This window comes from Ovis aries, chromosome 11 (genome assembly GCF_016772045.2).
Source record: "Ovis aries strain OAR_USU_Benz2616 breed Rambouillet chromosome 11, ARS-UI_Ramb_v3.0, whole genome shotgun sequence".
NCBI lineage: Eukaryota > Metazoa > Chordata > Mammalia > Artiodactyla > Bovidae > Ovis > Ovis aries.
The window spans coordinates 34,952,717-34,965,843 of NC_056064.1; the positions used below are offsets into that span (position 1 = coordinate 34,952,717).

At 54.5% G+C, this 13,127-nt stretch overlaps 2 protein-coding genes across 8 annotated transcripts in view; one reads left to right on the plus strand and one right to left on the minus strand.

Moving 5' to 3' along the window:
• The window catches only part of DHRS7B (dehydrogenase/reductase 7B), a 43,491-nt gene extending 42,099 nt beyond the window's left edge, over positions 1-1,392 (plus strand). For all 6 annotated transcript variants that reach the window (XM_060395508.1, XM_060395511.1, XM_060395510.1 and 3 more), the window contains one exon: positions 940-1,392. In XM_060395508.1, the coding sequence (XP_060251491.1) occupies positions 940-1,145 (206 nt within the window). In that variant the 3' untranslated portion in view covers positions 1,146-1,392. The remainder of the gene's footprint in view (positions 1-939) is intronic.
• A 1,044-nt stretch (positions 1,393-2,436) lies between these two features.
• Positions 2,437-12,079, minus strand: TMEM11 (transmembrane protein 11). Of its 2 annotated transcripts, XM_060395512.1 has the most exons (3): positions 11,662-12,079; positions 8,553-8,713; positions 6,134-6,538 (listed from the first exon to the last, which is right to left on the minus strand). In XM_060395512.1, exons 1-3 carry the CDS (start codon positions 12,017-12,019, stop codon positions 6,440-6,442), a joined length of 618 nt encoding a protein of 205 aa, XP_060251495.1. In that variant the 5' UTR covers positions 12,020-12,079; the 3' UTR covers positions 6,134-6,439. The 2 variants fall into 2 exon arrangements, with proteins under 2 accessions (XP_004012792.1, XP_060251495.1); XM_004012743.6 differs by lacking the exons at positions 6,134-6,538; positions 8,553-8,713 and adding an exon at positions 2,437-3,253 and having other exon boundaries at positions 11,662-11,726.
• Between the last annotated feature and the right edge of the window lie 1,048 nt (positions 12,080-13,127).

Below are 13,127 nucleotides of genomic sequence, written 5' to 3' on the forward strand. Positions count from 1 at the left end.
CTCCCCAGCTGGTGGACCCACATGAGTTGCCTTCCTGCGCTTGCTCGGGGCCTGCCTCCTGGGACATGCTCCTGGGAGCATGCTGGGTGTTCATTAGAGGCCTCCTGGCCAAGCCTGAACCAAGACCACCCATGCCCAGGACAGCAGCCCCCTCACTCAGCAAGGCAGCAGAAGCCGTACAGAGGCACGGGGCTGGGTAAGTTCATATGTATTTATTCCCAGGATGGCGGCCACGCCCCATGACTTGTGACATCTAGTTCCCTGACCAGGGATTGCACCCATGCCTCCAGCATTGAAGTAGAGTCTTAACCACGGCACCACCAGGGAAGTCCCAAGAATCTTTCTTAAAAATTTCCTCTGTGGCATTTAAAAATGAGCAGCCACCAGAAACCTACTGTTCTGTGTTGATGGTGGAGGAAGCTGGGCAGTACCATGGCTGTGGGTGGCCTCCCCTCTGCCTGCTGCTCCTGCTTTGTGGGCACAGTTCACCAGTGACAAGGGAAAAAGTAACATCTTGTGCCCCTCCCTGCATTGAGTTCTGGTCCACAAAACAAACCAAGGCTTCCTTCCTGCCTGTCACCCATACACCTAAGACAGAGGCCCTGCCACCTGCCTCGCTCCTCTCACTCCAGCCAGAGTACTCTGCAGCCCTCCCACCCACCTGGCCCCCTGCCCTGGCACAGCACCCTTAGTCACTGGTTGCCCCAACTGGCTGAAATGCCCCAGGTCAGGGAGTGAGGGAGCATCTGCTGGGCACCCCCTGGCTATGGACCGGAGTTCTGAGCTGTCCACCTCCCTCCTTGGACTGCAGGGACGGTCGCTGCACCTGCTGCCCAAGCCCCTGGGAGAGCTCCCTGGGGGACCCAGTGTCCAGAGTTGACTCAGGTCCTCCTTGGGGCTTCTGCCCCCAAGCTCAGTGAGTTTCCTGTTTCATTTCAGTGATGGATGAGACCACAGCCCAGGGCCGAAGTCCTGTGCAGGTGGCCCAAGACATCCTGGCTGCTCTGGGGAAGAAGAAGAAGGATGTGGTGCTGGCCGACCTGATGCCTTCCCTGGCTGTTTACCTTCGAACTCTGGCTCCTGGGCTCTTCTTCAGACTCATGGCCTCCCGGGCCAGGAAGGAGCGGAAGTCCAAGCACAGCTAGTGCCTGTCCTGGTGGGCAGGTGGGGCAGTCACCGCTCCATGGGGACTGTGTTGGACTTCTGCCTCATGGGTGGGGAAGGAGGGAGACGCGCTTTCCCTGCGGACCCCTGGCCAGGCCTGCTGGTGGGGGACGGGAACTAGGAGGACGTCTGGGAACCAAGAAGGGTGCGGGACAGCTTCCTCCAGGTGGAGGGTCTAAACTCTGGGACATGAAATAAAGGAAGGAGCCTGAGAGCTGTGGTCCCCGAGGGCAGGCAGAACTACGCCTCTTTCATACCTCAGCCTCTGCATCTTAGGGCCAGAAGACACCCTCATGTCACCTGAACCTGGTTCTCAGGGAGGCGGCAGCGGCCTTCACACTGTTGACGGGACCCCCAATGTCTTGGTCAACGCAGCAGATGGTCAGCATATGACTGGCCTCCCTGTTGTTCAGTGCGTGGAAGCTGCCCTCCTGCACCAGGCTTGTTTCAGTGACAGCTTCTGCTCAGCTGCCCTGACGTGGCCGCTGTTTGTCTGCCTCTGGCCACCTCCCCCAAGTCTGGTCTGCAGGCAGAGTCAGGCTCCCTTTCCAGATCTGGCCCCCACTCCGTTCCAGTGGTGGGCACTGCACGGTGGACACGAGGTCCAAATCACTGCCAGGTTACCTGTGGACCATATGCCACCCAGCTGAAGACTAGCATTCCCAGGCCTCTTGGAATTAAGTCAGAGTTTCTCTAACTGTTCTAAAATCTTTGGCTCTCCCCCGGTAAACAAATGGCCCCGTCGCCCCATGCACCTCAATGCCTCCCCTGCACCTTCTCCCTCCGGTATCTGACCTTCCCGAGGGACCCTCTGAAACTCCAGGTGTCACTCACACATGTGTCCTCAGGGGGGCCTGAGCAGAGTCTTGGGGTGGCAGGGCCCCCTCTTTGGTGGAAGGCGAGGGGAAGTCTTCCCTCAGCCTGGGGCAGCAGGTTGAACTCAGGGTCCACAGCAGGACAGCTTCAATGCTTAAAAAAAGACACAGGCATTAGTTTGTTTTCCTAAATCAGAACCTGGACAACAGACCCCAGGCCCCAGCTCTCTAGGCAAACTCAGCAGAGACCCAGAGGCTGGCAGGCCTGGCCTTGCCCCGCCCCACCCGAGCAGCCCTGGGCAGTGCTCCTTGAACAGAGGCCCAGGTGAGACATGAGGCTCCTCTGGGAGGGGCTGGGCCTGCCTGGTGAGAGGTTTATTCTTGCTGCAAGTGGTGCCCGCTCCTGTTGCCTGCACGCTCCCACCAGGGCCGTCACGAGAGAGCAGACACCTGGAGCTGAAATTCTCATCATTTTAATGGTCACTAGCCTCTGGCTGGCTCTGGATGGTACAGTTAAATGACACACTTAACGACCCCCAAGCGCGTCCACACCCCCTCCGGAGCCTCGCTTCCATCACATCCTGCTGCCCAGTGGGCCTTCCACAGCCGCAGGCCCCACGGTGGCGGAAATCCACATCTTAGTGTGGCGAGCTGAGACAGCCCTTGGTGCACTTGTCACCTGTTATTTCTTTAAAATAACGACCGTGACGCCAGATGCCTCCCCAGCCTGGCCGCCTCGCGGCTCGGCGCAGTGCGGTCATACCGCGCAGAGCTCGTAGATCTTCTTGACACAGTACACCAGGGCCGCCAGCGCTATCGTGTTGTGCAGTCTCTTTCTGTGCAAGTCGTCCTTCCGGACCAGCACCACCGGGGTGGACGAGGTGAGTGTGTGCAGGGGCAGGCGGGACAGTCTGTAGGCGTCGTACTCCACCTGGTACTTGCAGCAGGGGTCAAACTGCCAGGAGATGCCGTAGAGGGTGCAGCAGGCCAGGCTCAGCACGCCTGCGGGCAGGGAGATGTAGTGGGAGTAATCCAGGGGCAGCGCCAGCGGGGTGAAGAGGCAGGCGGTGCCCGCCAGCACGGTGGTCTTGTGCAGGCAGTTGCCCACGGTGATCCAGCGGGCCGTCTCGTCGCCGATGCGGGTGGGCTCGATCACGATGTACTTGTACTGGGCTTCCAGGGCCTGCTCCAGCTCATACTCAAACTGGTCTTGGGCGTTCTCCCCGTTGTAGATCTCGTGCACGATGTAACAGTCTGTGGCCGACAGGCTCACCCTTAGGAAGGAGAGGTGAGGAGAAAAAGGAGACAGTTAGGCACTGGTGGCTGCTCTGTGGCCGGGAGATACAGAGGCAAGCCTCCCACCACCCCTCACATACCCAAAGGCCACTGGGAGCAGGGCTCAGAGCTTCCCAGTCGGCAACCGCGCACGTTGGGACCAGGGAAGGCGTGTGGAGTGAGGTCACCCCAGAATCTCCACGGTCAGTGTTTCCTTTGAAGCGGGAAACAGTTGTGTGTTCAGGGCAGCAGAGGCCGGACTGTCAGGCAGAGCTCTGGGAGGATGGAGGGGCAATGGGGAGCTCGCTGCTGGTGCCCTTCTGGTCATGCTCCCAGGGGATTTGGTGGGAAAAGCTACCCAAGCAAACAAGTGCACACACTCAGGAAGCAGAGCTTCCTTCTAGGTGGATGAACAGTGGGCCTGATGCTCTCCTGAGGCTGCAGCGGGCATGGTGAGGAGGCACCACTGGCCTCCAGGAGTTAGGCAGGGGCTCTTTATCCTGGAATAGTTAACTGTAACTAAGGTGGGCTCGGGGAAGCCCCCCAATTAAGTCACAGGCCCCCATTAAACTGTGTGTGTGGGAAGAAGCCGTCCCCTGGGGATGGGACACCCCCAGGCACTGGCTACAGGGTCCAGTTAGCAGGGCAGCCTTTCTAGGCAGTTAATGAACTGAACCACCAAAATCAATGAACCTGGAAGAGATGGTCTTCCTCTGGGGCATTGCTGGAGTCTCCCGATTTGGTTTTTTAACTCAGAAAGGAGACAGGCTCCAGGTGGGACTCAGCTCCTTAGCAGACAAGCAAACCTATGAGGCATGACCTCAGTCTCAGAGGAGCCATCCTGGCCTGGGATCTCCTTTGTGCTCTCAAGTTCATAACTGAGACAGGCAGCCAGGCAGCGGGAGAGGAGCTCGGGGAGGGCAGGGCGGGGTCTGTACACCCTGCTGACCCACAGAGGGGGTTCTGTGGGTGAGGCCTTGCTGTCGGAATCCAAGTGGAGCTTTCTGGCCACTGAGTCCCTCTGGAGCACTGAGAGCAAGACACACAGACAAGGTCGGAATTACAGAGCATTCTTGCCCAAACCCTGATCTACCTGAGTGCAGTGCTCTGCTTGCCTGGCAGACTGTGGCCACCCCAAGTGCAGTGACAAGACAGGCCCAACAGGAAAGCATCAGTTGAACAGATTGTTCCATCTCGGGGGCATGTCAGTGGGCAGGCCCCACCCTCACCTGATTGCTCACCCAGCCCTTCCCAGCTCCCTGGCCTTCACCTCTCTGGCTGAGCTAGCACCCACCCTGGAGGAAGGCTTCCCTGGCTCCTCCCACAGACATGCTGGGCAAGGCCGTCCCCACTGACTGGTGCGTGTGCCACAGGTCCCTCCAGGCTCCTGGCTCAACCCAGACAGGACAGAGAGCAACAGTCAGTGGACAGGGGCAGTCAGGACAGCCCGGCTGAGGGGGTGTGGACCAGGTGATCACCCGCTGCGGACTTCTGTCCATCACCACGAACCAACCCTCCTAGGGGCCCTCTCACACAGCAGGCTAGGAGCCAGCCCAGCGGGCATGCCACCCTGGGCTCACCACTACTTCTGCTTCAGAAGCCACCTCTTTACCCTCAGGAGAGGATGGACTGCAACACCTAAAGAAACAGGTCCCCTGCAGGGATGGGGACAAGTGCAAGGCCCACACAGACTCACAAGAGCCGCTCACTCAGAGGACCCACCTGTGGTCAGCACCCACACCCTCAGCTGGGGTGCCCTCCACCCTGCCTAGACCCCCAGATCCAGCTAGTCCCCCCCGCTGACAGAGACTACTGCTTCAGAAGCCGGGGCCATGGCCACCAAGCCTGGCTACCCCAGTGCCCACTGGAGGTATCAGCCTGTGTTTCTGGGTCAAAAGTAACCCAGCTAAGGAAAGAACCCACTTAGAGGGTTACCTTGAACCATCTCAGCATCACCAGCCAACTTGAACCCTGTACACAAAGGCAAATTAAAAACACCACCAATAGCTAACTGGGGTCCTTTGAGCCTTACTAAGGGACTGTATTTTTTCATTTTGTTGAAGGCGAGAAATGAACAGTAAGAGAACACGGTAAAAGGAGTCCATATTAAAAAACAAAACTGAGAGCAGGCTGATAATGGAAAAGCCTTCAAAGAAAATGAAAAAGTCAAGAAGAGGACAGCGTTTGTAGCCTGCCATCTTCCGTGCTTGTCTGTGAAAGAGTCACGTTTGCTTCTACATGCACAGAACGCTGCTGAGCAGATTTAAGACCTGAGAGTTATGACTGTCCCTGGGGAGGGAGCAGAGTGGGTCCAGTAAGAAAAGGAGCCGATTTTACTACCTGACTCGGAACCCTCCGAATCCAGCAGGTTTTGTGGAACTAGTGGGACTGGCCAGTGCACAGCACAGCCTGCCAGACTCCTGCTGCTGTGGGGTCAGGGGCTGATCATCCTGCTTCCAGCTAGTCGGTCTCCCCTCTCCTCATGGGAATCAGCCCCAGCAGCACCCAGGAAAGTCATCAACGGCACCCTGGGGACCCCACGAAGAACCCATAGGACAGACCCCACGCCCTCACAAAGCCAGTTTCAAAGGAACCTGGGATTACAGGGACCTCAGGCATGGAACCCTCAAAGTCTGGAGACTCCTCCCAAAATCAGGGTTGCACAAGAATGTTCACAGCAGAGAGCAGAAGGCCCCTTACAAGAGCAGAGAAAGAGACACACACACGACCAGAAGCACAGAGAGCCAAGCAAGTCACACGCAAGTCACACACACACACACACACACACACACACACACACACACAGTGTCATGGAGATGATGGAGAGTTTAGGAGTGAGGTGGTTGCTGTCTGCAGGGAGGGATGTGTGGCCACGGAAATGCTAGCACTTGGTTTATTGATCTTTTCTAAATTATGGTAAAATACATTAACAGGAAGTTTACTCTCTTAACCAGTTTAAGTATATAGTTCAGTAAGGTTAAACACACTCACACTGTTGGGCAACCAATCTCCAGAACTTTTTTGTCCTGCAAAACTAAAACTCTGTCCCCATTAAACCACAACTCCCACGCTGCCTTCTGCGGTCTCTCCATGAATCTGACTGCTCCAGGGCTTCGTATAGGTGGAACCACGTGATACTTCTTTTAGCAGCTGGCTTATTCCACTTGGCATAATATCCTTACGGCTCATCCACATCGCAGCGTGTCAGGATTTCCTTCCTTTTTCCTTGTATGTAGAGACCACATTCTGTTACCAATCCATGGTTGACGGGTAGGTTTCACCTTCTAGCTGCCGTGAACATAGGTGTAAAAATATGTCTGAGTCCCTGCTTGAATTATTTTGGACATATACTTAGAAATGGAACTGCTGGACCGTATGGCAGCTCTGTTTAAATCTTCCGAGAAACTTCCACACTGCCGTAGTGGCCGCGCCAATTCACACTCCCACCAACAGGGCACAAGAGTTCCCTCTTCTCCGCATCCCTGCCGACACTTTTGTTTCCTGTTTTTTCAACAGTAGCCCTACAGTGGTGTGAGGTGGCATCTCACGGTAGTTCTGATTTGTGCTTCCTACATGACCACTTTTATTGAAATAGGTTCACCCACTTACACCGCACAAGTCAGTGGTTCAACACTGTCACTAAGTTAACACACAATCAGTTTTAGAGCGTCTTCTTCATTTCAAAGAGTAACCCCGCTGCTCCCCACCCCCCACGACCCCCGTTCCTGGCAATCACCAACCATTCCTGGCAATCACCAGCTGACTTCCCGACTCCACACCTGCCTCTTCTGGGTGTTTGGCAGGAAGGCATCGCAGGGCACATGTGCTGGGGCTGCTTTCTTCGTTCAGCCTCATGCCTCCAGGGCCCCACATGTGGTAGCAAGTTTGCAACTTTTCACATGTTAAGAGAGGACTTCTGATGGATTTAACATACAATTTTTATAACTCCAAGACAAGATACCTGCTGGAAAGCATTAAAGATGCTATGTATGAGAAAGGCCAATTTGGATGGTGGCCCAACAGGTAACTTTTGAAATTTTACTTTTCTTCATAGTTTTCTGTACTTTTCAAAAACAAAAAATAAATACCCGTTTATTTTATAATGAGAAAGTTTTATAAAGTTTTTCTTAAACCAGTAGCTTTGTATCCCTTGAGGTAGAGGAAACCAGATAGGCCGAGGCCTCCAGCTGAGGGGAAGGAACCCCTCCTGCTCCAGCAATTTCCTGGGCCCCACGAAGAGGCCTGCACTCCCAGGGCCAAGGTGGTCTCACAGCCTTGTGGTCTGTGTCCCTGTCCCACTAAAGTGGGCACTGGCCCTGCAGCCCACCATCTTTTCTGGTCATGCTGGAGCCAGGTGAACCGAACCAGGACGAGGACCTACATTAGGGACCTTTTTCGGAGTGGCCCTGGGCTCCTGTACTCAGCTCAAACACAGAAGGAGGTGACGCAAAGCTCCTTGAGGGCTGTGACTATCTTCATCACAGTCACCCTCTGCCCCCGCCCCAGGCCTGAAAGTGCCAGGTTCCCAACAGACTTAGAGAAAGTACTTTGGAAGGGAGTGACAAGAGGGCTTCCTGGGTGGTCCAGTGATTAGGAATCTACCTTGTAATGCAAGGTCCTGGTCTGGGAGGATCCCACATGTGTGGGGCAACTAAGCTAGTGCACCAACTACTGAGCCTGTGCTGGAACCTGTGCCCTCCAGCAAGAGATGCCACCACAATGAGAAGACCACAAGAAGCAACTAGAGAAAGCCAGCGTGCAGCAATGAAGACCCAGCACAGCAAAAAAGAGTGACGAGAGAAAATTACAGTAATTAGAGCACCTGTGGCTGAAAAACTGTTAAATTATTGTAAAAATTAAACGAATATATTGTTAAAAACTATTAACAAAGTTGCTTCCCACCCAGGAAGTATGGGGTCATGTGACCACACCAGGTGGTGGCCTTTACCAATCCTCCCCTCCTCCACCTCCCTGGGGTCTAGGAAAACCCACTTTTGGTAGACACCAAATTACTTCCTCAGGAGCCAAGGAAATCGGTAAAATCCTATGCTGTGGACTCTAAGGCCAGTTAGGGACTTCCCAGGTGGTCCAGTGGTTAAGTATCCACCTCCCAATACAGGGTACACAAGTTCAAGTCCTGGTTCGGGAAGATCCCACATATGCATTGTTGATGGGAATGTAAATTGGAGCAGCCACTGTGGCAAATGTGTGGAAGTTCCTCAAAAAAATAGAGCTACCATATTATCCAGCAATCCTGTTTCTAGGTATAGATCCAAAATAATTAAAAGCAGGACTCACACTCAAACACATTTTTGCACCCATGTTCACAGCAGAATCAATCACAACAGTTAGAAGGGGCAAGGAAACCGACGAGCTGCAGCGACTGAGCCATGTGCTTCCACTCGAGAAAGGCAGGCCCACGTGACTCAAGGGAAGAGTTGGTGCTCCACAAGCAAGACCTGATGCAATAAAACAAAAAAAAAAGGGCGGGGGGATACTTCTCTAGTAGTCCAGTGGTTAAGACTCTGCCTTCCAATGCAGGCAATCTGGGTTTGATCCCTGGTTGGGGAACTAAGATTCCCACATGCCTCATGGCCAAGAAAACAAAACAAAACATAAAACAGAAGCAATTTTGTAATAAATTCAATAAAGACTTTAAAAGGGTCCAGACCAACAGCTTCTACTGGAAGCCTAGGGAGTCTCTTAAAAAAAAAAAAAAAAATTAACACAACATTGTAAATCAACTCTACTTCAATAAAACAGATGTTAAAAACATGCAAGCGGCTCTCATTCTTTATTTCCATCCCTCTCTTATCCTGGTCTAGACCACCGCTGACTTTTCTGTTCTCTATCTTCACCATCCAGTATATGAGCCACAAGCCATGGTTGGCTACTGGGCATTTGCAATGTGAGTACTATGGCTGAGGAGCTGAAGTTTTCACTTTAATTTAGATTTAACTGCTGCAAATGACAAGTGGGCACTGAATTAACACAGCTCTAGACTCAAGAACCAGGTAAAGTGAGAACCCACACAGTGTCCCTTCTAAACTGGACAGCCACTAACACAGAGATGACAGCAGCAACTCCTGCCAACCGTCGGGCACCAGGCAGGGCCTTCAAGCACAAGGCAGGCTTTGGAGTTTGCGGCCACGGGCAAATCTGGAAAGCCTGCCCAAAGCATTGCTCTGCTCCAGCCAATACCCCACACCAGACCATGTTTCCTAGAGTGTCAGCATAAACCAGATTCCAACCAAGGGTGTGAGACAACTTGGGAAAGTGGTCTTACAGTGTGGAGCTGAAATCTGAGTCAGCACAAATGTGACATGGAACAAAGTCATTTAAGAGCACCATAAACAGCCTACTGTAGTCAGGGAGCCTCTAGTCGGCCTGGGCTTCAGTCTATGCTGTGGGCAGTTAATCCGCCTGCCCCACCCCAAAGTACTCCCACCCACTGAGCAGGAATGGAGGTGTGCCTGGGCGGGTTAGGTTCCACCCCCGGCCTCAGTGTGCAGCTCAGGGAAACCAGGCCCAGGCAGAGGGCCTTGCTCTTGCTCCTCCAGCAGAGCAAACAGAGGGGTCCCACAGCCACACCACGTTATCTAGGAGGAGGGCAGATGGTGCCACCCAAACCACAAAACTAGACGCCCCATTCCTGGCTGACACACAATATGTGCATGTACAAGCAGAGCCTGCTGTTCAGGCCAAAGGGTGTAGTGGGAACACTTAAGGAGACCCGGCATGTGACTGCAATGAGTCAAGCTGTCAGGTAGGAATGATGAGCACCTGCCCTGACCAAAGAGAGCCAATGAGAGCTTTCCAAGGGGGCTTTAATGTGAAGTTTTTCCATTTACAAGCACTGGTAACTTAAATTCTCTTAAACACTGAGGGTTACAGTCAAGGACTAGATTCAGCCTTTGGGATCTGCATTTGCAAACTCAATTTTGAATTAACACTTGTCTGAAACCAAAGAGAAAAAAAACCCCATATCTAATTTCTTAGATCAGTAAAGGCTTCTGTTTTGCTGGCACGGCGCTGTATGAAGTCTGGGTCTCCCCATTTGGCTCTTTCTGTTGTTTCTATCCAGTAAGGCGATCACCTCCTTAACTTTTTATGGTACGATCTAAGAAACGCTGGGTGGGAGTTGGAAAAACAAAAGTACCTGCTAGCCATTTACTGCTGCTTCTTCATGGAAGAGGAAGTGCAAAAGAGACCAGGTTGGGTAACTCTGGGCTCAAGAATAAAATGCAAGCTAGAGGGTTCTATCAACACAACTAACCTCAGCTGGTAAAGAATCTGCCTGCAATGCAGGAGACCCGGGTTCGATCCCTGGATCGGGAAGACCCCCCTGGCGAAAGAAATGGCAACCTACTCAAGTATTCTTGTCTGGAAAAATCCAATGGACAAAGGAGCCTGGCAGGCTACAGTCCATGGCGTCCCAAGCGTGGGACACGACTTAGCGAACTAAACCACAACCAAACAGAAGGCGACCGCAAAGAGTAGGTGGTGCAAACAATCAAAGAAAAAGAATAACGCAGAGTAGTTGGGAGAAAAGGTGGGGGCGAGGCGGGGAGGGGGGGAATATAACTTTTCTGTTTAACAATCCTCATTGGATTGAAAAAAGAAAACAAAACACCACGGAGATCCTGCTGATTTCTGCCGCACCAGCCCACTAGTAACAGAAGGGTTAGGACAGTACAAAGCGTGTGACTCCACTAGTACATCTGCTTTCCCAAACTTCTGGTGTCTGAACAGCTTCTACTAAGCTGAAACTGTTTTCCAGAAGCAAAAACTGTAAATTCAACACGAAACACGACAACTACTCCAATCTCATCTAGAAATGAGTCCTTCACATCCAGATCCACCTTTGGAAGAACCAAGCCCCCGGTTCCCTACTCACGCACATTCGTTAGGGAAGGTCACTGCAAAGGACTTCACAGCAGGGGCGCTCACGGAGACGCCTCCAAAGTCCCAAGGATCACCCCCGGGCGAAAGCGGTCAGCTCCCCGCCAGGAGCAACAGCGCGGAAAGCTGAGGCCCCTCGGTAACCGTGCGGTCCATCCCGTCCGTCCCGCACCGGCTCCCTGAGAAAGCGTCCCCTTCTCCGTCCCGAGAACCACTCCTCGCTGCGGCTTAGAAAAGACTACGCGCGCGGCCAGGCGGGCGGGGGCTGCGGCGCCGCTCGGCTCGCTGCATACAGGCGGGTTCCGCCGCGGCCCGGCAGTGCCCAGCCAGCCATCACCCCTCCCCGAGCCGCCCGCTGAGACCGCGTCGACCGGAACTGAGACCCCGCGCGCCCAGGGGCGGACCGGGGAGAACCCCGGGGCGGAGGCGGGGACGGCGTTGCAGTCCAAAGAGCCCTGCCGGTTTCCCGCCCTAAACAGCTCGCGGGCAGCAGCCCGCGCCTCACCTCTCTCGAGCGCCGCCACCGCCGCTGCCCGGGCCGAGACGCCTCCTTCCCCACGCGGCCATCTTGGAGACTCTCCGCTCGCGAACGCCTCGCGCCGGGCGGCCTCGCGACACCGCGCGGGCGGGAGGGAGATGTAGTCCAGCTGCCTTCCCGGACGGCGCGCGAGGCGGGAGCCTGGCCCGGTGAGACTACAAAGTCCACAATGCACAGCGCCCCGGAAAGCCCGCCCCGCGGCCGCCTGGGAACGCGGGCTCAGATAGGCGGTGCTGAGGGTCCACTTCCGGACTAGACTTCCCCCGGCCGCCTGTGCTTCGAGAGCTTCGACCGCTGAGGTCACAGAAGGGCCACTGCCACTCATCCCCCAATACTCGGGAGGCAAAAGAGACGAGGTCCCCGCCGCCGCGGAGTCCCTGCTGCCGGACTGTTGGCCGAGTGGGTTTGGAAGCGGAGACGGGGGAAAACGTAAAAGTGCGATGTCCGCAGAGAGAGACGGCCGCGCGCATGTCCCGCGCGCATGTCCCACCCGCGTCCGGCCGCGGTAGCGAGGACACAGCCCCACTCTCGGGTGTCTTCGAAGGCGGTTGCTGGCTCCTCACCCCGCCAGCGGGAGCCCTACCTGGACGCTGCCGATTCGGGAGTGCAGACGGAGCCCAGTGACTCCTGCCGGCTGTCCCTTCCTAGTGGGGGCTGATCTGGGGGCCCCTCGCAGCTCTGGAACGTATAGTCCCTCTCCTGCTTCCGACCGATAGTCTTGCTAGACATATTAATTAGACCTATGAACATTTGAGCAACTCTCCTGTCGAAATTTGCTCCGAGGTCAGAGACGGGAGAACCACGGGCCTGCTCTCAGCCTTTAGGGCTGGCGGAACCTGCTGAGCCAGGGCCAGTGGGCTCTTTGGTGTAGGTGCGGCTCCTGTCTTTGAGGATTCCCTAGGATTTCCTTCCGGTTCACAATCTACAATAGTCTTAAATGTCAAATCCTCTTAGAAGCTCTCAGTACCTACAAGATGAAACTCAGGCTCCTTAGCGCAACCCGGAAGCCCCTCCGAAACAGAGATCGCGCCCCACTCCAGCTTCAGCTACCTCTCTTTCCGGCCTAAAGCTGGCCAGGTTAGCAGATTCAGAGAGTGCGAGTTGAACCACAGACGGTCCATGCTGTGCCTAAAATGCCTTTCCCCACCAACCGCCCCTCAGCAGTACCTGCTCTTCAGTTGGGGTCACAGTTCCACCTCCAGATGCCAGCACTACTAGAGACAGATGAACGATGACCACATTGTCTTGTGGTTAGTCTGCTTTCTCTAGTTTGCTGATTCAGAGGGTTTCCTAGGGTTCTAGAACAGCTGGGTTTGAAGTGTGGCTCTCCATCTGGGACTGCTTATTTAACTGCTGTTTCTTTGCCTCCTGGTTTCCTTGGAGTGATACTAGCTAGCACCTCGCCTAAGAAGACCAATATGAGTATTACATAA